At 40.4% G+C, this 26,575-nt stretch overlaps 1 protein-coding gene across 2 annotated transcripts in view; it reads right to left on the reverse strand.

Moving 5' to 3' along the window:
• The window catches only part of FRMD7 (FERM domain containing 7), a 52,615-nt gene that overhangs the window by 3,342 nt on the left and 22,698 nt on the right, over window positions 1–26,575 (reverse strand). The window contains exons 2-9 of one of the 2 annotated variants that reach the window (XM_033200957.1): window positions 19,672–19,776; window positions 18,495–18,537; window positions 16,513–16,546; window positions 13,471–13,568; window positions 5,410–5,524; window positions 5,071–5,218; window positions 3,987–4,082; window positions 1,865–2,028 (exon numbers count right to left, since the gene is read on the reverse strand). In XM_033200957.1, the coding sequence (XP_033056848.1) occupies window positions 1,865–2,028; window positions 3,987–4,082; window positions 5,071–5,218; window positions 5,410–5,524; window positions 13,471–13,568; window positions 16,513–16,546; window positions 18,495–18,537; window positions 19,672–19,776 (803 nt within the window). Of the gene's footprint in view, window positions 1–1,864; window positions 2,029–3,986; window positions 4,083–5,070; window positions 5,219–5,409; window positions 5,525–13,470; window positions 13,569–16,512; window positions 16,592–18,494; window positions 18,538–19,671; window positions 19,777–26,575 lie in introns of both variants that reach the window. The other variant, XM_033200956.1, reaches the window with a different exon arrangement.

Below are 26,575 nucleotides of genomic sequence, written 5' to 3' on the forward strand. Positions count from 1 at the left end.
AAAGCCTCATTTATTGTTGAAATCAAAAGACTAGATGAATGACATATGTCATGAATCTTTGACCATCACAATGATAATACCCACTTATACAAGGACCAGGCAGAGAACAACATCAACTACTCAGAACGCAGGTATTTTTTAAAGGCCTCTGAACAGGGTTATATAACAGCTAAAAATTGTGGGCTTTACAAAAAATATACCTGGTCTGGGCACGGTGGCTCACACCTTAATCCCAGCACTTTGGGAGGCTGAGGCAGGAGGATGACTTGAGCCCAGGAGTTTGAGACCAGCCTGGGCAACATAGTGAGACCTCATCTCTACAAAAATAATAAAAATAACCTGCGCATGGTAGTGCATGCCTGTAGTCCCAACCACTTGGAGGCTGAGGTGGGAGGATTGCTTGAGCCCGGGAGGTCAAGGCTGCAGTGAGCAGAGATCATGCCACTGCACTCCAGCCTGAGCAACACAGCGAGACCCTGTCTCAAATAATAATAATAATAATAACAATGTATTTTCCTTTAAAGGCTTTTTCCTCTACCTCCAAATCAGAGTCAACTGACTGATTTTCCATACTACTTTGAATGAGGTTACTTATCTGGTTTCCCAGTCCACAGCAGAAGAAAAGCAGCTAACTAAACAGTAGAAGAGGATTGTTCTAGTCAGGCATACACTAGCAAAGAAAGTCAGATCACGGCTGGGAGAAACATAAAAAAAAAAATCACAAGAATTGGCCAAGCGCCATGGCTCATGCCTGTAATCCAAGCACTTTGGGAGGCCGAGGTGGGTGGATTACAAGGTCGGGGTTCAAGACCAGCCTGGCCAAGATGGTGAAACCCTGTCTCTACCAAAAGTACAAAAATTAGCCAGCTGTGGTGGCCTGCGCCTGTAATCCCAGCTACTTGGAAGGCTGAGGCAGAGAATTGCTTGAACCCAGGGGGCGGAGGTTGCAGTGAACCGAGATCGCACCACTGCACTTCAGCCTGGGCAACAAAGCGAGACTCCATTTCAAAAAAAATAAAAATCGCAAGAATAATAAAGCCTAAAAAGTCTGAACCATTTATCACCTAAGTACAGGGCCTTGACATGCCTCCCCTGCCCTGAGGCCATCATTGCACTACAGCTGCCTGCAAAAGATAATATCTGATGTTTATAATAACTCAGGTCATTAAGAAAAGGGCAAAATATGCTCAGTATCATCTGTTTCAGAAGGCAGGGATTTGTAGAATACAGACTGGAATATGTAAGTTTCATAGATCTTAATTTTTACTGGGGTAGGATACCACTCTTTGAAAAAAAATCCTTTATGGGGAAGCTTTTAATCAGAATTTAGTACCTTAGCTAAAAGTTTGAAAACTTCCTCCAGTGGATTCCTAGGCTGATGTATTCAAGCAAAGACAAGATCTTAACCCAACCTTGCTTTGATTCCTCCAAAGTGTGACCTGTAGTGAGGAGCCTCTAGTGGCATATTGTTCAATGTTCTAAATCTCTTATCCCCTCCAGTGCTTTCTCACACTAGCTTTTACAACCCAAAGGATGTTGAGTTTTCTTTCCATGGTTTGCATATAAGTTAAATATAAGAGAAACAATGGGTTTATAGAACATGTATTCTCAAACTGCACACATCTACCCATCCTTGCTGAGACTCATATCCTACCCCTTAGGTAAGGTGTCCCCCTCTTCCTGCCTCCTAGTTAGGAATCATTGACTTAAAGTGTCACACAGAGAATGAGTAGGAAATGGTGTGATCCTTGATGTGATTGAAATGGATTCTCTGTTGCTTCTAGAATGTGAACTCCTCCTAAACCTCCCGTGTTATTGAAAAGAAGCAGTGTGAGCAGTTTGCCTATGTGTATTGTTTAATTACCTATAGCGGAAACTGGAACCCTTGCTGCAGAGTAGGGTTTTGGGCTTTGATTTGGGCTCTTCCGAAAGCCTAAAGAAAGCATGGTACTCCACACAAGTCTTCCAGAAAGCTTTGCAGGCATCTCGGCTGGCCATGGTGAACTCCAAGGTATCCTTGCACAACACCTGTATAAACCAATTTCCATCAAGTAAAACATCCTTCAAGAATATCAAAGACCTTCAAATCCCAATGCCTTCCAAACTATTGCTCCATTGGCCCATGCAGCTTCTGATTTTCCACTTGGCTCCCTGTAGGTTTCATACCTACTGAAACCTAATGATTGGCAACCTTGCGAGGAACAGACAGGGCCACTGCTCGCAAACAGAGCCTTCTCTAAGAAGCAAATCTTGCTTTGCACACTCCCCTCACCTTAAATACCTTTTTTACTCACTCTTCTCTGCCAGAAACATTTTTATGAAGTTGTAAATTAGATTAAAATGATGTCAAAGGGTATATCTTTCCAAGGTCAGGAGAAGTTATAAATGACCAACAGGAAACAGGAGGGAGAAGATTTCCTTATAGATGGAAGGGTTTATAAGATGATTACATGTACACAAGTCTGTTGTTTCCTTGAGGCAAGGTGTCTGTTGCCCAGGCTGAAGTGCAGTGGCATGATCATCACTCACTATAACCTCGAATTCCTGGACTCGAGCAATCTTCCTGACTCAGCCTCCTGAATAGCTAGAACTACAGGCATGTGCCACCATACCTGGCTAATTTCTTTGTATTTTTGTTGTTGTTGTTGAGATGGGGTCTTGCTATGTTGCCCAGGTTGGTCTCAAACTCTTGAACTCAAGTGATCCTTCCACCTCAGCCTCTTAAAGCACTGGGATTATGAATGAGAGCCACAACACTCAGCCCATGAGTCTTTTTAGTGTAACAGTTAGAAAAACTTTTTCCTCTATAGGCTCTATATTGCTCATCTAGCATATTCTAATCTTGGCTTTCCAGAACTAAAGTTCAAGTTTGCCCCATCTCCTGACACTATATGTACCCATCACATGGCATGTTTGCAGCCCTGTTTTCAGCAGCCCCATCAACCCACTGCACTGACCCCACTTCTCTCATTCCTTTCCAGGTTCCTGCATATAGCCTCTGGGGCTCTCCATGAGCTTCACACTGAGTCCAGTTACTTGAACTGCTCAATGAACACTTTTCTATAGGGTCAAGATGCAGAGAATAAAATCGAAACTGCTGGATCTTCAGTAGGTGAAAAATTAGTCGATACACACTTTTTATTTTCCTTATGGTCATAAAAAAATTCATTTCTAGACTAAGTGGCTCATGCCTGTAACGTCAGCACTTTGGGAGGCCAAGGTAAGAGGATCACTTGAGGCCAGGAGTTCGAGGCCAGCCTGGGCAACATAGTGAGACCTTGTCTCTACAAAAAATGTTTTAAAAATTAGCAAAGTGTGATGGTGCATGCCTGTAGTCCTAGCTACTCAAAAGACTGAGGCGTGAGGATCACTTAAGTCCAGGAGGTTGAGGCTGCTCTGAGCTATATGTCACCACTCCACTGCAGTCTGGGCAACAGTGAGACCCTGTCTCTAGAATAAAAGAAGAAGAAGAAGATCATTTCTAGCACCTTTGTCTCACCCTTTACTATGCAACCTTGCCCAATAATTGTTTATTTTGCTTACATGTATACCTGACTCCCACATCCTGCTTGTTTTCGGCATGTACTAGGTGTTCAGTAATTTTTGCTTAAGGAAGGTAATTGAAGATACTTTATAAAATGGAACAGATAACATCAAATCAATTTGTTCTTAGTCCTAGATCTGGTCACTCCCATTTGACTCATCAAATCCCTAAAAAATAGTTTCCAGGGAGACTTGCCTTTCAGCCCAGTTGCCCCATTTTCCTATTACTTTGTTAATTCTAAACTGCCAGTCAGATTTCTTAGTGTTTTACCTTTAGTAAAAAATGATTAAAACTCTGGTTGATTTCTTTAAAGGCAAAACAAAAGACACATAATCACTCAGGGCCAGCCAGCTTTCACCATTTACGTTCAAACGATTTGCAGAAACAACCAAAAGTTTCCCAGTGAACAGAAAGTAAACGAATTTATTAGGAAGCTACTTACCAATATATTGGCATGAAGTTTGATGAGAAAATGCTTTCTCTTAAAACTCAACTTGCGGATTTTAGCCCAGTTAAAAGTATTGATCTTTGTATTTCCCTACAATAAAAAATGTGGCAGATTTCAGAATGTATTAACACGAGTTAGTTTGTAAGACAGTGCAAACCTGATAGAAAATGCACTTCATAAAAGGGACCGCCCTTGACCCATCTCTTCAACAGATTGATCCTGCTGCACTGGGTAGGAGCTGTGGTCAAAGAAGGCATTTCAGGTGGGACACAAGGATGCTCTGGAATGCAAGCAAGAAGGGGTATGCCTAGGGAAGGTTTCTAGCCAGCACAGGGAGATCACAAGAGGAAAGGATTACTACAATAGCTTCTCTAATCTCACCCCTTTCCCATGTTTCCCGATTCATCTGCTAAAAACAATGTCTTCTTTCTCCTGACAGGAGCTCAAACACCTTCAATAGCTTCTCACTGCCCACATCACATCTTGGCCATATCTTTCTGCCTCATCTATATTGAATATATAACCTTTGTTTCCACTAATTCCAAAACACCCTTTCATCTAACTTTATACCTCTCTCCTGCAGTCTCCTCATTTTCCTTGCCCACAATGCCTTCCACATAGTCAAGCCTTCTTGCCAGCTCTGACAGAGCCTTCTCTAGGCTACTCTGTTTAATTACAGCAGCCTACACCCATTTCCAACTCCTCTAAACTCCCTTGGCTTTCCTGGTCGGCCCAACCAGCTTTGTTTTTGCTTGTCTGTTGTTTATTCAACAGGTAATCTATTCACGTGGTCTGAAAATCAGAGGTATACACAAAGATATATATAGAAAGAAGTCTCACTCCCACCACTGTCACCCCTATTTCTGTCCCCATCTATCCATTCCCTACAGTTAACTATGTTTATTAGTTTGTCATGTATACTTTTCATGCAACTACAAGTAAATATGATTGACCATTTCCCTTTCTGGCTGGTGATAATACTGAGGGGTGAGATCACCTTGGGAATGGACACCCAAATTTGAGCCAAGATAACCACCCCTCACTAAAGCCGAAGGGCTTGAAAGGAAAGAGATTTTACCCGTAACACCAGTACTCCCATGTGAGCAACAGCCAGGTGAATCTGCATCCCTTCACCATCACTGGCGGGGTGAGGCCTGATGCCATACATATCCAGCTTTCTTGCTATGTCCAGTAGCAGAATGTCAGATTCAGCTGGGCTCCTGCCACTGAAAGGGGAAAGAATTTATGAGCCTAATAAATGCTGCAAGAATGACATTTCCACTCTGAGAGCTCCGTGAGGAGCTCAGCATTTCACGGAGCCTGAAACTTCTCAGGTTTAAGAGCTTGCTCTTAAGAGTCCATCCCCAGCTTTAGTGTTCTCTACTGGGGGAAGCAGGTGCCAGTTGAAAGTACTTACACGTGCTTCTGATGAAAGTGCATGATCTTGCTCTCTAAACAGTCTTGGTTTGGTAAGTACCGAGTTTGTGCCAGATGCTTCCTATCTGTTTCTTCATGAAAGTCTCCAAGTTCTGCTGCATGACAGGAAAAAGACATTTTTCACATTACCTTTGAGGAACTTAGCAATGGAGCATCCAGTGTACCCTTGTCCTCCATCAAACAGCCCTTTATTTGCAGCCAGTGCAGTCCAAAGCCTCCAACCCCATGCTTTATGTATATTTATGTTTCTATAGGGGTGTGTGTGTTTGGGGGTTCTATTGGCTCTTTTTCTGTTTGGAAGCATTGCAGTCTTAGTATAGGAAGTCAACAGACCAAGTATAGATCTTAAGGGCTCCAAGATCACAGTTGAACATTTTGTTAGATTTTTCTTCTACCATATTGTATATATGATCTCTCTTACTTTCAATCAGCCACTGGTATAGGTGGAACTATGTCCCCACCCTCTGCCAAGTTCATAGTTGGAGTCCTAATTCCCATAGCAGAGAATGTGACTATATTTGGAGATAGAGCTTTTAGGAGGTGATTGAGGTGAAATGACTCCATTAAGGCAAGCCTTCAACCAATCTGACTGGTATCCTTATAAGAAGAAGAAATTTGGACACACAGAGAGACACCAGGGATGTGAGTACACAGAAAAAAGACCAAGTGATAACACAACAAGAAGGCAGCCATCTGCTAGCCAAGGAGAAAGGCCTCAGAAAAAAACAAACCTGCTGACAGCTTATCTTGGACGTGAAGCCTCCGGAATTGTGGAACATACATTTCTGGCATTTAAGCCATCCAGTCTCTGGTATTTTGTTATGGCAGCCCTAGATAACTAATATAGTCATCCAACCCCACTCCACCCTGATCATATATTATCAAGAAAGAGGAATATAAATGCCAACTACATTGCAAGCCAATTCATCACTCTGTACATTGGGAGTCTAGTAAATCCCCAGCTATCTGAAATCCCCAACAGATGAATCATTCTGAAAATCATTCTGGTTTTTTCAAATAGCTAGCAGTTTATCCATGATCATAATTTGCTCTTTTCTAGATGCCTCCACTTTATTTTTATAAAACATCTATTATAGCACTATGTCTACAAAGGCATTTAGGACTATGTGCCCTTAACCTAAATTGCCTCAGATTGTTTTGATTTTTGGATTATTTTTTCTTCTTTATAATTTGTGTGCCTTTTTCCTCTCTGTCAGATTTATATGAATCACTTCCTGGTCACTGATTTCCCCTGAAGTCAAACTTTAGAATACTTTGTTCTCAAGTGAGACATCTAATCTAACATAAAATGAGAAAGCAAATATCCAAACCTGTTAGCATTCTATATACTGTAAGAGTAAATAGATGCTCCATGGAATCCTATGGTGCTCTTCTATCGGATAAGATACATGGACAATAGTATACCTATTTTGAGTGCTGGAGGGCTGTTTTTTTTTTTTCTCTTCTTTCTTGGTTTTCCATTTGTGTTTTAGACAGGTGGGTGTGTATCTGTATTTCAAAAATCACAATATAATGAAAATCTCCATATAGTAAACATTTTTAAAAAGGCCAAAGAAATGGCTCATTAATTTATTAATTAATTTTTACCAATACTGATAAATGTACAAATCACATTAAAATCCAGTAAGGCCCTGATGGTTCCACTGATTAATTCTACCAAATGTTCAAAGAAGAAATAAATACCAATTCTTCACAAACTCTTCCGGAAAATAGAGGAGTAGACACTTAGCAACACATTCTATGAGGTCAATATTACCTTGATACCAAAACAGGACAAAAACAACATGAGAAGTGAAGACAACAGGTCAACATTCCTCATGAATACAGAGGCAAAAATTCTGAACAAAATACTAGTAACCTGAATTCAGCAGCATATGAAAAATATTATACACAATGAGTTGAATTTATCTCAGGACTGCAAGGTCAGTTTGACATATGAAAACCAATGACTATAATACACTGTGATGATAGAATAAGGACAAAAAAAAAACCCCATACATTATCTTCTCAAGAGATGGAGAAAAAGCATTGCACAAAGTCTAATACCCACTCACAATCAACAAAACAAAACACTTAACAAACAAGGAATATACCAAATGGTGAGAAGCTAAATGCTTTCACTTAAGATCAGAAATAAGGTAAAGATATCAAGTGCCTGCCACATCTATTCAACATTGTACCCATGGTTCTAGTCAGTGCAGTCAGGCAAGAAGAAGAAACAAAGAATTTGCACTGAAAAGAAGGTGGCAGAACTGTCTTTACTTGCAGTCAATATGATCCTGCATGTAGAAAATCCCAGCGCTGAGCGTGGTGGCTCATGCCTGTAATCCCAGCACTTAGGGAGGCCAAAGCAGGAGGATCGCTTGAGCCGAGGAGTTCGAGACCAGCTGTGGAAACATGGCAAGACCCCATCTCTACAAAAAAATGTAAAAATTAGCTGGGTGTGGTGGCATGTGCCTGTGGTCCCAGGTCCCAGCTACTTGGGAGGCTGAGGTGGGAGCATTGCTTGAGCCCAGGAATTCAAGGCTATAGTGAGCCATGGCCATGCCACGCACTCCAGGTTGGGTGAATGAGTGAGGCTCTGTCTCAAAAAAAAAAAAAAAAAAAGGAAAAAAGGAAAAAAAAAGGAAAGAAAAAAATTCCAAGGAACCTATGAAAAACTACTAGAACTAATACATGAGTTTAGCAAGGTAGCATGAGATAGAAGATCAATATAGAAAAAGTAATTGTATTTATATACTAGCAATGAGTAATCTAAAAATGATATTTTTATAAAGTTCCATTTACAATAGCATCAAAAAAGAATAAAATACTGAGGAATGAATTTAATAAAAGAAGTGTAAGGCTTACACACTGAAAACTACAAAATGCTGCCAAGGGAAATTTTTAAAAGATCTATATAAATGAAGAGATAGTTCATGGTCACAGACAAGAAGATTAAATATTGTTATGGTGGCAAGTTTTCCAAAAAATGATCTATAAATTCAGTGCAATCCCCATCAAAATCCCAGCAGGCTTTTAAAAATAGAAATTGACAAATGACCTTAAAATTTACATGGAAATGCACAGATCTCAGAATAACCAACCTATTTTGAAAAAGAACAAAGTTGGGCAATGTGTACACCTCCTTATTTCAAAGCTTACCCCAAAGCTACAGTAATTAAGACAGTGTGGTAATGGCATAAGAATAGAAATACAGATCAATGAAACATAACTGAGAGCACAGAAGTAATTCCTTACATTTACGGTCAATTGGTTTTTGACAAATGTGCCAAGACAATTCAATGAAGAAAAATAATATTCTTTTCAACAAATGTTGCTGGGACAAATGGACATCCATGCACAAAAATATGAAATTGGACTCCTACCTCACACTATACTCCATGCAAGCGCACAAAAAATTAACTCAAAGTGGATCATAGATCTAACTATGAGAGGTAAATTTGTAAAAGTTCTAGGAGAAAATCTTTTTGACCTTAAGTTAGGCAAAGAGTTCTTAGATACAGCACCAAAAGAATGATCCACTAAAAATATACAGAAAGTGAAATTCCATCAAATTTTAAAACTGTTGTACTTCAAAGGATATCCTTACAAAATGAAAAGCCAAGCCACATATTAAAAGAGAAACTTGCAAATTGTGTATCTTATAAAGGACTTTTAATCAGAATTTATAAAACCCTCTTAAAACTCAATAATAACATAAAAACTCATTTAAAAATGGGCAAAAGATTTGACTAGGCATTTTACCAAGAAAACATTGGAATAAGCACATGAAACTGTGCTCAACATCATTAGTCATTAGAAAATGCTAATTAAAATTGCAGTGAGATACTTCATACCCATTAAAATGGTCATAATCAAAAAGATATACAATACCAAGTGTTAGTGAAGGTGTGAAGAAATCAGAAACCCTGTACATTTCTAATGTTATTGTAACAATTTAAAAAACAGTTTGGCAGTTTCTGAAAATGTTCAATATAAATATACCATAAGATCCAGCAATTACACTCCTTGGAATGTACCCAAAAGAAATGAAGACTTGTATCCACAAGAACACTTGTGTGCCAATGCTTATAGCGTTATTCATAATAGCTAAAGTGGAAAAGAATCCAAATGTCCATGACCAGGTTAATAGATAAACAAAATGTGGCTCAGCGCAGTGGCCCACTCCTGTAATCCCAGCACTTTGGGAGGCTGAAGTAGGTGGATCATGAGGTCAGGAGTTCGAGAGCAGCCTGACCAACATGGTGAAACCCTGTCTCTACTAAAAATACAAAAATTAGCCAGGCGTGGTGGTGCCTGCCTGTAATCCCAGCTACTCAGGAGGCTGAGGCAGGAGAATTGCTGGAACCCAGGAGGTGGAAGTTGCAGTGAGCCAAGATCGTACCACTACACTGCAGCCTGGGCGACAGAGTGAGACTCCGTCTAAAAAAAAAAAAAAAGGTGGGGGGGTAATACTACTCAGCAAAAGAAAGGAACAAACTGCTGCAACTCATGTTAGAGCATGCATTAATTTAAAAATCATTATTTTGAGTGAAAAAAGTCAAACGCAAAATACCCATATTTTATCATTTCATTTACACGAAATGTCCAGGAAAGGCAAATCTATAGAAACAGAAAGCAAATTAGTGTTTGCTTGGGTCTGAGCATGGGAACAGGGCGTGACTGCAAGTAGGGATGGATGAGAGATGTCTTTTGGTGTGATGGAAATGTTTTAAAAGTGGATTGCGGTAATGATTGCACAACTTTGTAAATTTGCTAAAAATCATTGGGTTGTGCATTTAAAATGGTTGAATTTTATGATGTGTAAATTATACCTCAATAGAGCTGTTTTTTTAAAATAAATCACATGCACAAACATACACACACACCCCAATTTTCCCGTTTATTAACCACAAATCCCATGTTGACCCTAAGAAAAACAAAAGCACATAAGACTGTGCTTATTTTTCTCTCCATACAAGACTATAGCAACCTAAGAACACAATTATGACATACAAATGAGTAAATATCTCCAGTAACAGAAGGTGATGAATGTTATAAGCACCTTCACTGTTACCATGCTGGTCCAAACTACCATGGTCTTGCTCTCCTGTAATATCCTTTTATCTAGTCTCCCCACTTCCACCATTTCCTCTTGAGGTCTGTTTTCACCACAGCAGCCAACATGACCCTGTCAAAACCTAATTCAGATTATTTCACTCCTCTGCTTAAATTGCTTCAATGGCTTATCTGCTCATTTAGAGTTATGCTATAGGTCTTTAATACTTTTTTTAAAAAAAGAGATGGCCAGTTGGATGTGCACTCCTGGCCTCAAGCGATCCTCCCACCTCAGTCTCCCAAAGTGCTGGGATTACAGGCAGGAGCCACCACACCTGACCCTTTAATATGCTTTTAAGGCCCTCATATTTATTCTCTTTCTCTCTTACTGAGCTCCAGCCAGCCACAAAAGCCTTTCTGATGTTTCTTGAACACCCCAGTCATGCTCTCACCTCAGGCCCTTTGCACTGAATGTTCTCTTTGTCAGGATTCTCTTTCACATGATTTTGTTGCATAGCTTGCCCTCCCACCTCCTTGAAGTCTTTGTTTAGCTGTCATCTTCCCAGTAAGCCTACCCTGTCCACCTTATTTAAATATTTATGCTGGCTGGGCACTGTGGCTTATGCCTGTAATCCCAGCACTTTGGGAGGCCAAGGCGGGAGGATCACTTGAGGTCAGGAGTTCAAGACCAGCCTGTTCAACATGGTGAAATCCTGTCCCTACTAAAAATACAAAAATTAGCCGGGTGTGGTGGCATGTGCCTGTAACCCAGCTACTCAGGAGGTTGAGGCAGGAGAATCACTTGAACCTGGGAGGTGGAGGTTGCAGTGGGCCGAGACCAGCCTGGCTGATAGAGTGAGACCCCATCTCAAAAAATAAATATTTATGCCGATGTTAACTCTTGTCCATAAAAGAAGAATAAAATGTAAAAAATAAATATTCAGTATCTGCCCGCAGAATTCCTCCATCTCCCTCTTACACTTCATTTTTCTCCTTTGCTCTTATCACATGCTGCCATGTATTATATAATTTATTTACTTATTTTGGTCATTGTCTGATTTTACCCCACTGCCAAAATGTGAGCTCCACAAGGGCAAGGACTTTTGTCTGTTTAGTTTATTGCTGTGTTCCCAGCGCCTATAATAGTATCTGGCATGTGGTAGGTACATGATACAATTTTCTTGAATTAACGACCAAGAAGAGTTACTGAGGGAGTTCATAAAAGAGGGACGCTTCATTTGAAATGCACAACTTGTGTTTGGGAGGGAGTGTCTGGCTAGAGTAGGAGATGTGTAAGTGAAACCAAAGGAGACGAGAAAGTTGGAATGTGGAGGTTCTTGAACGCTTAAAATATAGCGGGTATCCAACAAATATTAGATGAATGGAAAATTAGACAAATCTAGTTGTGTTCTGCATACCACGTTAGAGTTCAGTGAAATAGTCTCACTGGGATCAATTGCGAAGAACTACCTAGTTGGAACTTTAGCTTTTTTCCATGGAAAGAGTTTCTACTGACAAACAATATCATCTAGAAAAGCTCAAATGCTCTGTGCTATGCCTGAAATGGCCACTAGGGAATGCTCAAATCCTTAAGGCAGAACTGTTAAGCATGAAATTGGGCTCCCCCGTCAGAGACTGCTTGGGAGCCCCAATCCTCTGACTGCTATCTCAACAGGCAGCTAGTGGAGAAGGATGTCTTCTAGCACTGTTTCCTCTACCTGCTCTACCCTATACTCCCACCCCAGTGCCAAAGTACAATACTGGACATGACGGTTAGTGTCCTCGGCATTCAAGACCCTTCAAAATGGTGCATTTTCCATCACCTCTTCTAAACAGACCCTATGTTTGGGCTATACTGGGTCATTTTTCATCCTCTATATATGCCACTTCTTATCCAACCACTATTTTTGTTTTCATGCTGTTTCCTTTACTGACCAGTACTTATCCAATTTCTATGTGTCCCTTTAAGGCCCAGCACAAAAGCTACCTTCTCCAACAGCCTTCCATGATTACCATTTCTCTTACTGCCCCCTGCCTTTCTGAGATCCTAGAGCTCTCATTGCTTGTCCCTGTCAGGAGTCACTTGGTAAACACTTATTCAGACACTGTCCCTATCTAAGCACTGCATTCTGGGGCTCTGGGGTGAAATTAGAAATCTGCCATTTCTGGACTATCAGAAAGGTAAGGTACAGAGGTTAAAAATGAACTTAAGATACAAAAAATGAAATTATGATCCTGCAGGACTAGTAAGAAACAGCCTATTCTTTGGAGGCCTCTCTAGAGGGGAGAAAACATCCAGCTGGCTTTAGAAGAGATACTATCTCCAGCTGCCTATACCCTGCCCTTGGGGCTGTTGGAGCAGCCTGGCCTGCCAGGCATCACCCCATCCCTGGAAGGCCCCTGCTATTCTCCAGACCACCTTCTACCTACCTTCATTATTCAGCCTAGTCCAGCTACTTGTTGGTTGTTAGGATATGGGGAACGCTAATAAATGCCTGGGGCTTTTTTCCCTTTTAGCCTCTCACTACATGCTGTACTCTGTGCTTTGTTCTCTGAAATCATGATAAAGAGCAACAGGAAAATCACAACAAACGTGACAATGTGCCACAGAGAGCATGTATCAGAGAAGTATCCTGGGGCAAGCAGAGGGAGTGGGGACCTGTCTGGCAAAGCCCATGCCCAGATTAGCCCAAACCAGCTCCTGGACAGCAATCCCAGAGACGGTAGGAGGGTAAGGTTGGACTGGGGTAGAAGAAAATCAGCATTTACATTTAATCCACAGAACCAAAGCTATTCTTGTCACTATTTTAAAGACAAGGAAACTCAGGCTCAGGCTATGCTGTTTCACTGTATCTTATCCAGGCTTTCTCTCCTCTGTAAACCCTAACACAGTGATGGGCATGTGTAGGGAGCTCAGCTCCTGTGCTTGGTTCTCTACCTGGCTGATAGGTCCCAAAGCAGACAGACATTTGCTACTTACATTGTAAGATGTGAGATACCATCAACGCTGTACAGTTGTCACTGCATGGAAGCCTTCCTAGAGCCAAATCCTTCTTTATTTGAAGAGTAAAAAGATACCTGCGAAGAAATTGGGAAGAATCTCTTGAGAAAGAAACAGGAATAAGAAAGAAGCATTTTCCTTCTCCCAGATCCAAGATGATTCAAGAAAGGAATGGTGCCCCCAGTCAGTCAGATGCCTTTTTTGGGGTGGTGAGTAATGCATAGGCTTTGCTTCAGCCCCAAACCAGACCTGGACCACAACTCGGCTGATCGAACACTTTGGCAGGCCTCACAGCCATTAGGAATCACCCTGGCCAAATCCTCCCGCCAACTTGAGGAAGTTGGCCAATCATCCTCTGGTGGTTTCTGCCACGTAGCAAAACCACATTCCCAGCTAGAGAGAATAGGAGATCCAGCAAGAACAAATGCACTCAGGAGGCCAGTAGTGTACAGTTTACAAAACGCTATCAAGTATGCACTACCATAACAACTTAGGAGGTTGGTGGAGCAAGAAATGATCACCCCAGTTTACAATTATAGAAAGAGAGGGGCTAGGTGATATTGACAAGGTCATATCATCCAAGGATAGTGAATCTGTGGCTAGAACTTAGGTCTGTCCCTGAATTCAGGCTGCCTCCTATCCAAAAGACTGTGTTTCGGAAATGAACTTGGGGCCATGCTTCTGCCTATTATTCCCTTTGCCTGGACCATCTTCTCTGTATCACCAGTGCCCAACACATAATTTTACAGAGTCAGTATAATTAATGTTTGCTGAAAAGAGCTAAACCAAACTGCCCTTTTTCCCACCAAAAGCTCATCAGGGACCTATAAAATGCAGCTTGGTATCTAGGACTCTGCTACACAGATAACATTTATCCCACACTTATGAAAAAGTCATTCTCAAAGGAGAATCAAATTTTGGAAAGAACTGTGTATAATAAAGACTACCTACCACTAATTACCTTCTCACATGGTCCAAGATTGGTTCCAATATTTTATTTATTTATGTATTTGTTTATTTATTTATTTATTGAGACAGAGTCTCGCTCTGTTACCCAGGCTAGAGTGCAGTGCTACGATCTCAGCTCACTGCAACCTCTGCCTCTGGGGTTCAAGCGATCCTCCTGCCTCAGCCTCCCTAGTAGCTGGGAGTACAGGCATGCACCACCATGCCCAGCTAATTTTTGTATTTTTAGTAGATGTGGGGTTTCCCCACGTTGGCCAGGCTGGTCTTGAACTCCTGACCTCAGGTGATCCCCCTACCTTGGCCTCTCAAAGTGCTAGGATTACAGGCGTGAGCTACTGTGTCTGGCCCCAGTATTTTGTTTTATAAATTAAAACACTGAATACTATGGATATTTCCCTATAAAAATGTAATTTTCTAAATAAAGGTCTATGTGGACTTCCTTTTTAACCAATTAAGACTTGAAGGCAATGTAGTGAATCAAAATTAATCACAAGTGATACATGAAAACCTAGATTGAAAAAGCAGATAAATTAGTAGGTGATTATTCAGTTTACAAAAGTGTTCATCATTATACTCCTTCAAATTATGAGCTCCCGTTATACATTAGAAACCATTCAATTAGAAAAATTACATTTGCACACTACTCTTAGAAACCCACATATTAGCCTAGACAAGGCATCCTTGTAAACTCAACTACAGTTAGGTATTATTTAAATGGACCAATGGGAAACAAATAAATGAAGCCTAACATTTGCCATTGCCTGTTTTCAAATATAGTTGTAAATGAGAATAATCAGCTTGAGTTGCTAAAGGAAAGGTGAATTTCGTTTTGCTCCTAGCATGAAAGAAAGGGAACTTCTTGTCATTTGACACGTTCCTTGCTGTTAAGAAGGCAGCTGCCTGCTACAAATACCAAATCCTTGCTCTGAACAGCTGATGAATCATTTATCATCACATTGATTTTCCCGTTCTTTTTTTTTTTTTTTGGAGTGGGGGGAGTTTATCTCGATCAAAATTGGTCACAATTTGAAACTCGACTGAAATGGGTTAGCAAATGCACATACATATATATATACCAAGGTATCAAGTTCTTTGGGAAAGTCGCCTGTAGCTCACAAATGTGAAGAGAGAATTAGGAGAGAGAAAGAGGAAAGAGAGGCTTGTAAAAAGCGACTTTTGCAAAGGCCATTGAGAAAAGTCTTTACAAAAGGGGCAAAGATTGAACTGGCCATGAACTCTTTTTGGGGGAAGACATCAGGGAGAATAACTGGCAACCTCCGGCGATCTTGGACAAGTCATTTTAGCTCCCATGACCTATCTCTTCATCTGTAAACTAAGAGGGCTCGATTAGATTATCTCTCAGACCTCTTTCATGTATAAGAGTCTGAATCTAAGCCAGGTGTGGTGGCTTATGCCTGTAATCCCAGCACTTTGGGAGGCCAAGGCAGGGGAATCATTTGAGCTCAGGAGTTCAAGATCAGTCTGGGCAATATAGCAAAGCCCCATCTCAAAAAAAAAAAAAAAAAAAAAGTGTAAGTTTAGAAAATAGAGTAAGGTTGAGGAGTGTTTTGTTGACAATATATTTTTGCAGAAGTAGTTTACTTTGTAATTCTGAAGGACTTTTTTCATAAGTATTTATCATCATTACAGAATATTTTGTCTTCCGTGAGATACATTCACAACCCCACATTTTCAGTTTCCATGGAAATCGGCTGGCATTATACCTGTGCTGTTAAGCTGCCCTCTCTGACTGAAACACAGGTGTCATGAAGGACAGCACACTCATTGTTGTAGTAGTTAATGGCATAATCCCTAAGTGGATGCCCAGGCTTGAACTTCTAGAACACCCCTCTTTCTTCCTGTAGTCTCCACCCTTTGGAAGATGAACACCTGGGGAACCAGCTAGGCCCACGCTCTCTCCAGATCCCCACCATCTCCCAGAGAGTAACGTAAAGCCAAGTTTTGTGAGAAGGGCCAGAAGCACTTGCCCCCAATAAATGGAGAATAATGATTCTTAAGTAACATCATGCAGAGACACACAGGTAATCACTATACCTTGTAAGTTCTTCCCGCAGATGTCCAGGGTCCACTGGGAAAAATTTCACCATAAATTTGAAAACAATCTCCTTAGGATCTTAAAACACAATACCTCTATAAGTTTTATTTAAATGTCCATCACAACAGTTATAGGTCCACACATACACACACACACACCCCTCTCCTCTTCCCTCCCCTCCCCATCACTCCCTCCTACAGACTTCTATGTTTCCATTTATCACATGTGTAAAGTGTCACAATTTCTGGATTGTGTCTCTATGTGTACAGCGATTAGGAAAGTTCTCCACCCCTCTTTCTACCCTGTCTTCGAGTTTATTTGTATAAATGTCCCCCTTTGGGACCTACTATGTCCTCTCCTAAGGAGTATCCCATTTAGAAAAATACAACACTTGCTAGTTGGGATTCTGCATTCCTGACAGAGAGAAGGGCTCAACTTCAGCTGAGGCAGGTGTACATTACCAGGCCTAAGTATCTCATAAAGAGAATTCGAAGCACGATGGACTGATGCCTCTATCTATCTTATAATATACATTAAGAAAACACATATGCTTATCTTCACACCTGCTTGCATTTGAAAATTAACTTTTACACGAAACATAAATGCACACATGCAACATTAACACCATTGATTCAGTAAATATTTGTTGGTGTCCATTATGTGCAAAGCAGGTACTGGGAGTAAAAAGACAACTAAGAGCTCACTGTCTAGTAGAAGAGACAGACATCTAGACAATTACAACACCCTAAAATGCTATAAGCACTGAGTGCTGGAGAAGCAAAGAAGGGAGAAAAGAGTTTGGAGGAGGTCAAGGATGTCCTCCTAGAGGACCTGAGACCCGAGTAGAATGGCCAGATTTAGTGAATAAGAAGTGCAGCACTCCCAGCTCAATTTGAATTTCAGATAAACAACAATTGCATGGGATGTGCTTATATAAGAAAATTATTCTTTGTTTATCAAAATTATAATTTAATAGGGCATTCTATATTTTATCTGCTAAGCCTCCATGTGAGATTAGTTTTGTCAAAGCCAGCAGAGGTAGAAATATGAAGTGGCTAGTGGCAGGGACAAGGCTAGGAATGAAGCCAGATTTCAATGCTTTGTTTACCATCCTAAGGAAATGGGACTTTATTGCTAGAAGAGTAGGTAGTAGAGAGACATGGAAGCATTTTAAGAAGAAGAGTGATGTGATCAGGTTGGTATTTTCAACAGATTTCTTTGGGAGTAATGTAGATGATGAATGGGGGGAATCAGTTTGGAAGCTGTTGGAATAATGTGACAGGTGATCCTTATGTAGTGGGAACAGACAGAACTTTGGGAAGCACTAACATGTAAAGAGCAGGTAGTGGAAGAGGAACCAGTAAAAGAGACATTAAAACAGTGCAAAATCCTGATAGAAATCCGCCTGCCTCAGAAACATCTGTGGAATTCTGTAAACATGCAGGTCGTTGGCAACCCAGGAATAAGGCCCAGGAATCAGCATTTAACAAGAAACTCAGGCAATCCTAATGCACACTGAAATTTGAGATCCATCACACTGGATTGTAAAATATAGGGAGAAAATATTTCATACATAGTAGGCACTCAATATGAACTAAAGCGAATGAATAATGCTTGTGACAGGATATAACTAAAGAATCTTCAGGCAGACAGTGAATGGCATTGCAGATTGACATCAAGGATGCTCGAAGATTTGCAGTGCCAGAAAATGAGATATATTCCTCAAACCAATCCACAGAGTACTGTAATTACCAGAGTTCTTCAGATTTACTCAAAGATCCAGCAGCATGATTTCTTTCATCTCAGGCAAAATTAAAACAATTTTCTAATTGCTGAATTCACTGGATGTATTAAGGATTGAAATAATATCTCAAAGCCCTTTTCTCCCTTTATATTAAAATGAGAAATTGTGTGAAGTTGCTGAAATCTTTTTCAAGCTCTAACTGTGAACTCTATTCCTTAAATGATTTTCCATACTTACTTTTTACCTGCTTTGTTATGGGCTTCAAAAGTTCCAACCAAACCTGTAATCACATTAATGAAAAAATTGGTAGAGCATGGCACTGAGCAGAGGTTTTTTTTTTTCAGTAATAGATAAAGATTAACATGAATAAACGAGTACCAGGACTATTTAGACTTCTAAAGGTAGAAACAAACAGCAATGTCAAATAGGTGGCATACCATGTTTAATCTGCCCCCTTATATTTTCCCAATGACAGTGAACACTGTTGATCTATAAACTCTTTCTTGTTGACATTTGAATCACTGCTCCACTGCCTTAGTAGGATGACAGAGGTGTCACATACATGGCTCATTAGTTGCTACAAAGACTAATGAAGGCATTTGGCTCCACATTTGAACCCTCCAGTCCCCAAATGCCAGTCTAATAGACATAATGAGCCTTTCTGGGAAGGTGCCAGATCACAGATATACCAAGGCAGGACACAGCAGAAGAATATCAAGAATGTTAGGGCCTGAGAAAGGAGAAAGGAGAAAGGAGATTCCTCTGAATATTCACTGGTGAGGTTAAAAGTCTTAATTCTGCAGGTTGAGGTCCAGGCTCTGGAAAGGCAAAATTGATAAAGCATGCATAGCTGCTCACAGAGTGACAAAACAGGAACGTGGGGTAAAAGAGTTTGTGTTTGGCAAACTGAGGTGACTTCTTGTTGTTGTTGTTGTTGTTGTTGTTGTTGTTTTGAAACAGAGTCTCACTCTGTTGCTCAGGCTGGGATGCAGTGGTGCGATGTTGGCTCACAGCAACCTCTGCCTCCCAGGTTCAAGCGATTCTCCTGCCTCAGTCTCCCAAGTAGCTGGGATTACAGGCATGTACCACCACACTCAGCTAATTTTTGTATTTTTAGTAGAGATGGGGTTTCACCATGTTGGCCAGGCTGGTCTTGAACTCCTGACCTCAGGTGATCCACCTGCCTCAGCTTCCCAAAGTGTTGGGATTACAGGCGTGAGCCACCGCACCTGGCCAAGGTGACTGTTAATAAACCAAGAGGGAGGAGGAACACTAGTTATTAAATCTAATCATGTTGCAAGGGTGCACATAGTTTTTCATTTTTAATCAGGGAATTGAACCCTGTATACCTAGCCGCAAACTGCGTTTAGAAGCAATGCTAGACACAAAGAACCCTATAATGAAACCAACTTACATTATTTCCAGAATGGCTGCAGAATTCTAATCCAAAATACTCCTTTTCAGCAAGATTTAGATGGCTGCAACTCAGGTTAAACAATGCCTTCCCGGATGACTTTTGCTAAACAAAACAAAAAGATGATAACACAATTTGCATTCCTAACCCGATACTGTTACTGCAGCACAGAATAAAGGGTAGAAGCCACAAGACTCTCTGCAAGCCCTGTTTCCTTTAAGCACTGTTTAGAGGACCTGCATCCTTTTCAAAGATGTTGACCTTTACAGATAGATCCACATATCTGTCTGTATGCTGTTTTAGCGACATCCCTAAAAAAGTCTCATGACAAACCATCTTGGACAAAGAAAGCCTTGCACTTAACTATGGCTACATCTGCAAATTTACCCTTTCAATGGAATTCTTTAATCAGTTCATCCCATGGGCAATTTGAATGATTTCTTTCAAACTGACAGATAGTTTAGTCAAGATGTAAATCCGACCCTGTTACTCCCCTGCTTGAAATCCTTCAGTGGCTCCCCCTCAGGATAAAGCCTGTACTCCTCAGCACAGGAGACTCAGCTCTCTCTCCCTCCTGTGGCCATGCCTGCCCCTCCAGCCTCTTGCCCACCTCCTCCTGACACTTTCCTCTCTAATAACTGCAGCCTGCTCTTAGTTCCCCATACCTGTCCAGTCATTGTGTGCCTACATGCCACTGCTCATGTCATCCTTCTCCACCTATCGCTCTTTCCACATTTCTTTGGTTTGGCTTACTCCTACTCAGCTCAGATGTCATCTCCCCAGGGAAAGTTTCTTCAATCCCTATCAGCCACAGGCTGAGCCAAGGGCAAGCTCCCCTATGCCTCCAAACACCCTCACTTACCTCAAGCCTAGCACTTCTTGCCCTGGATATCTATCTTCCCCATTAGACTGAATTCCTCCATAGCAGGGACTTTGCTTTATTTTTCTTGTTACTCACCAGTTCTAATTCAGAGACTGGCACATAGTATTGGGCTCCTGAATGTTGATCCAACATGAAATTGACCATATGATTATATGAGCCCCTTGAGTAGATTTCATTTTGTAGCTTTGCCCACCAAATCTGCATACAGCATACTCTGTTCACATAAGGCCACAGATTTTTTTTCTTCATAAAGCCCACACACACTGTGAGCACAAAACAGTCCCTTTCTTATGCTTCTCTGAGAACAGGAGCTTTGAAGAGCTCTCTGTGAAAAATTTCTTTGAGCTGAGTATGGCTGGGGCTGATTTTCAGCCTCCACTATTGCTGAACCCAGGGGTTGCTGTTGCAGGGAGGACCATGATGGAAAATTGAGCCCTGGCTGATAGGCACAAAGACAGGCTGCTGAAAACCCCTAGTTAAAGCCGAGTCACGCGGTGCCTACAGTACTGCAAAGGAAGCCAGGCGCGGGGAAATGTAGTTGGAAATCACCGACCCATAGAATTAACAGCAACCTTGAGAGGTCAGAGAGTCCATCCACCACCACCTCCTCCCTCCCTCAAGGCAGCACCACACTGAACAGAGCCCACATCTGGGATTTAATAGCTTTCAGGAAGGCAACCTACCTCACCCCCTTCCCCCACCGACCAAAACTACGCCCCTCTCCCCATGGACTTCTCTCTACTTGGTTTTACTGCCCAGAGCTCCACTGACTCAAGATTCATTTGGGTTAACCTGGGTGCTATTTTTAAATGAAAATAGGCTGCAAAGGGTGAAACCTATTTCATCCCTTGCACCTGGAGACAGAGCGGCTCTACTGAGGGAAAGGGGGTTTGATTTGATGTGGGAGATCACAATGGAGCTGTAGTCCAAGAAAAGGGGTCAGTTCCCCTGGGGGGGGGGGACCAAGGGAATGGGGTTGCCAGGGAGGGCCTGTTTATAGAGGAGAGGGGTACATTTTTGCCTGTGTGGCAACCTTGCCTAGGGCAAGTGCTGACACAGACCATTGCAGACACATGAAATCGCTCCTATTTTTAAAATCCTTCACGGACAAGGAGCTGCCACAGGATTTTTATTACGAAAAAAAAAAAAAGAATTTCTAAAGAGAGAGAGATGACAGCAATACTTTTTCCAGCACCAAAGAAACATTTCAGTCATGAGGACCAATTCTGTCATAGACTCCAGGTTTTTTGCAAGCAATTTAAGAAGCTCAATATTTTCCTTTCTCCTTTTCATATTTTATTCTTATTTTCCATCAGGGCACTTAATCCTCCCTTAATCCACTGCCATGTTCCATGTGTTTGTATATTTACATGTTTCTGCAATTACAAAGAATATGTAACCATTCTTTTAAGGTTTCTAATTATGGCTTTATTTTTGTTTCCTTCCGTAGGATCCCATACTATGTTTATAAGAATAATTCCCTGATTCTTCCATCCCTGTAAGTGTTGCCAACTGGCTCTAAAAGCCTTTGGCATTTATGCATTTGGAGGTCAGACACTCATGTAGCTCAAGCTTTCCACCCCCATCTCTGCGAGAGGCATTTTCCTTCAGTCCTCCATAGTGTACGTTGAAATTGGCCAGCTTTGTGGAATGTGTTATGTAATAGGTAAGGTCTTGGTTCCGTCTCAACATGCAGCCTTTAATTTTTTCTATCATTATGATCAAATTTCTCAATTTTGATGTTATGATTCTCTTTCTTGTAATACCACCTTACATACAACTTTCCTGTTTTCTCTTTCTCTTTTCTGTTTTCTCTGGACTTCTGATTCTCTGTACAATTGCTTGCTCTTTTTTAAGCTGGTACTTTTCAATATCCTAATCAAGCTCCTTAGCAGATCTAAATTCTTTACCACATGTCAGTCCTCCCACCCAAGGAATTGGAACTCCAATCCTGAATCCTGTCTCATCCTAATATCTGCCTTTAAATGATCTATCTATCTATCTATCTATCTATCTATCTATCTATCTACCTACCATCTATCTATCTCTATAATTTAAACAAATCATTCATAACTTGGATTTATAATCTTTAATTTACTGGTTCATAACAATTAGACACTGATTCCTGGGGCTCCAAACTCATCTTCCCATGGAAACAATAATATTAAAATGGCTAGCTCTAAAAACAAATCTACCAAATTTTCTGTGCACCTAGGACTGTTATATACCAATTTGTTACAATAAATCAGGATTGTAATCTTTCTCTATTCACTTAGTAGCTGGACGAACTGGGGCAAATCATTTAGCTCACAGATGATCTACCTCTTCTAGATACCTGAAGATAAAAACCATGTGTTTGAATTTTTGGAATTAAGTACAGTGCCTGGCAGAGTGGACATTCAATAAATGTTTACTGAATAAGTGGATAAATGAACCCAAACATTTAACTTGATTCATGTACATTAGTATAATAGTCCTCTTAAGAGGGAGACAAATTAGTCATTACGTGACCTTGGGCAAATTACTGAACCTTTCTGAGCCTCAGTTTACTCATCTGTAAAATGGAGATAATAGTGATATTATCTCATAGGGCTGTTGTGAGGATTAAATAAAATAATTCACATCAAGGTCTTAGTACAGTGCCCAGCACATCATCTGCACATGCACATATGCATAAGCACTTCAGCAATGCACATGTATAGATGTATGCATAGTAATAAATCTGGAAGAATATATACCAAATTGGTAACAGCAATATTCCTAGAGAGGAGATAGAATAAGGGGGACTTTAACTTTTTACTCTGTACATGTCTGGATTTTTTTTTTAAATAAACAACGATGGTAGAAACTTTCTTAACCAAACTTCCACTTAATAATGCGCATATAATGCTTTCCATTCTCTCTTTAAAACATTGGCAGATGCAGGTCAGGCGTGGTGGCTCATGCCTGTAATCCCAGCACTTTGTGAGGCCGAGGTGGGCGGATCACAAGGTCAGGAGATCGAGATCATCCTGGCTAACACGGTGAAACCCCATCTCTACTAAAAAATGCAAAAAATTAGCCGGGCATGGTGGTGGGTGTCTGTAGTCCCAGCTACTCAGGAGGCTGAGGCAGGAGAATGGTGTGAACCCGGGAGGCGGAGGTTGCACTGAGCTGAGATCGCGCCACTGCACTCCAGCCTGGGTGACAGAGCGAGACTCCATCTGAAGAAAACAACAACAAAAAACAACAAACAAACAAACAAACAAAAATTGGCAAATGCCCACATTGTGATGAAAGCTCATGGCTAGTAGGCGACTCGAATACAATTGTACACTTTGACAGTGACCAATCGAGTCCCATGCTTACTAATGATTACGTTCTTGGAAATATTTTTGACAAGCTCTACTTATTATAATTACATCATTTAATTAAATGGTATGTATATCAAAAATTATAATGAGCACTAATAGCAAGAGTTGTTTCTATGAAACTTAAACTGATATTTTTGTAAAGACTCAATAAGGGGGAGTCCCCAAAAATGTGCTGCCAAATTAGTTTTGGATATGACAGCAATAAAAGATTGAGGGAGGAAAGACATCAAAATCCGGAAAGATTCTGTACTCATGGTTTGCAAGCATTTATATTCTTGTTCCACAGTTAATAAACCAAGACTGGAAATCATCGACGACAGATTATGGATGTGGTTTATGGAAGAAAGACAAAAGGGAATACAATCAGAGAAGTCCATACTAAAGAAAAGGTCTTGGCCCTATATCAAACGGTTGGGATATGAATAAAATGTGTACATTTTATGTTAAAACAAAAAATTTGAGATGTCTGTATGTATATGTATATAACTTGTTATTAGTTTTTGCTTTAGCAAATTTTGTCAATTAACTGATCAACAACAACCTTCGACAACATTTGAAAAAAGACATTCTCAGTATCATTAAAATGGCCATATTGCCAAAAGCAATTTAAGATTCAGTGCAATTCCCATCAAACTACCAATGACATCCTTCACAGAACTAGAAAAAATTTTTTTTAATTCACATGGAACAAAAAAAGAGCCTGAATAGCCAAGGAAATCCTAAGCAAAAAGAACAAAGCTGGAGGCATCAAGTTACCTGACTTCAAACTATACTATAGGGCTACAGTAACCAAAACAGCAGGGTACTGGTACAAAAGCAGGCACATAGGTCAATGGAGCAGAATAGAGAGTCCAGAAATAAGGCTGCACACCTACAGCCATCTAATCTTTGGGAAAGCTGACAAAAACAAGCAATGGGGAAAAGACTCCATATTCAATAAATGGTGCCTGAATAACTGGCTAGCTATATGCAGAAGATTGAAGCTGGATCCCTTCCTTACACAATATACAAGAATTAACTCAAGATGGATTAAAGACCTAAATGTAAAACCCAGAACTATCAAAACCCTGGAACACAACCTAGGTAACACCATCCTGGTCATAGGAATGGGCAAAGATTTCATGACAAAGACATCAAGAACAATCTCAACAAAAGCAAAAATTGACAAGTGAGATCTAATTAAACTTAAGAGCTTCTGCACAACAGAAGAAACTATCAACAGAGTAAACAGACAACCTACAGAATGGGAGATAATATTTGCAAGTTATGCATCTTACAAAAGTCTAGTATCCAGAATCTATAAGGAACTTACACAAATTTACAAGAGAAAACCAACCCCATTAAAAAGTGGGCAGAGAATATGAACAGACATTTTTTCAAAAGAAGACATACATGCAGCCAACGAGCATATAAAAAAGCTCAATATCACTGATCACTAGAGAAATGCAAATCAAAACCACAATAAGATACCATCTCACACAAGTCAGAATGGCTATTACTAAAAAGTCAAAAAATAATAGATACTGGTGAGGTTGTGGAGAAAAGGGAACACTTATACACAGTTGGTGGGAGTGTAAATTAATTCAACCATTGTGGAAAGCAGTATGGCAATTCCTCAAAGAGCTAAAAGCAGAGCTACCACTGGACCCAGCAATCCCATTACTGTATATACTCAGAGGAATATAAATTATTATACCATAAAGACACATGCACACAAGTGTTCATTGCAGCGTTGTTCACAATAGCAAAGACATGGAATCAACCTAAATGTCCATCAATGACAGATTGGATAAAGGAAATGTGGTACATATACACCATGAAATACTGTGCAGGCATAAAAAAGAACAGGATCATGTCTTTTGCAGGAACATGGATGGAGCTGGAGGCTATTTTCCTTAGCAAGCTAACACAGGAACAAAAAAGCAAATAACCCATGTTCTCAATTATAAGTGGGAGCTAAATGATGAGAAATTATGAACACAAAGAAGGAAACAACAGACACTGGGGTTTACTTGAGGGTGGAGTGTGGGAGGAGGGAGGGGAGCAGAAAAGATAACTATTGGGTACTGGGCTTAATACTGGGTGATGAAATAATCTGTACAAGAAAACCCTGTGACACAAAATTACCTATGTAACAAACCTTCACATGTACTCCCAAACCTAAAATTAAAAGATTTTTAAAAAGAGAGAAACGTTAATGTATCTTACATATAATTGTGTGCTTTAAAAAAATACAGACTATACAATTAAGGTTTCAGGAAAAGATAGATTGGAAGGAAATATAGCATATCATTAATAGTAGCATAATCGGTTATTTTTACTTTTTTCTTATACTTGTTATGTTTTCCAGAGAAATACAATAGGTATTCTAAAAGTTAAAAGCATAGTGTCATACAAAATGTCTTATAGATGCTTCCCCTGTTTCCAATGCTGACTCTAGCATTCAAAATATTTCTTATGCCCCCTTCAGGAAATTATTCTCAAAGTCACAGATGATAATCACTCATTCTCCTGACTTTATGGTTATGCCTCATTTTTTATTCCCAAATATGACTGTCTTAGCCAGTTCAGGCTACCATAACAAAACACCATAGTATGGGTAGCTCAAACAATAAAAATTTATTTTCTCACATTTCTAGAGGCTGGAGACCTGGGATGAGGGTGCCAG

Source organism: Trachypithecus francoisi, unplaced genomic scaffold (assembly GCF_009764315.1).
Source record: "Trachypithecus francoisi isolate TF-2019V2 unplaced genomic scaffold, Tfra_2.0 Lachesis_group6, whole genome shotgun sequence".
Lineage (NCBI taxonomy): Eukaryota > Metazoa > Chordata > Mammalia > Primates > Cercopithecidae > Trachypithecus > Trachypithecus francoisi.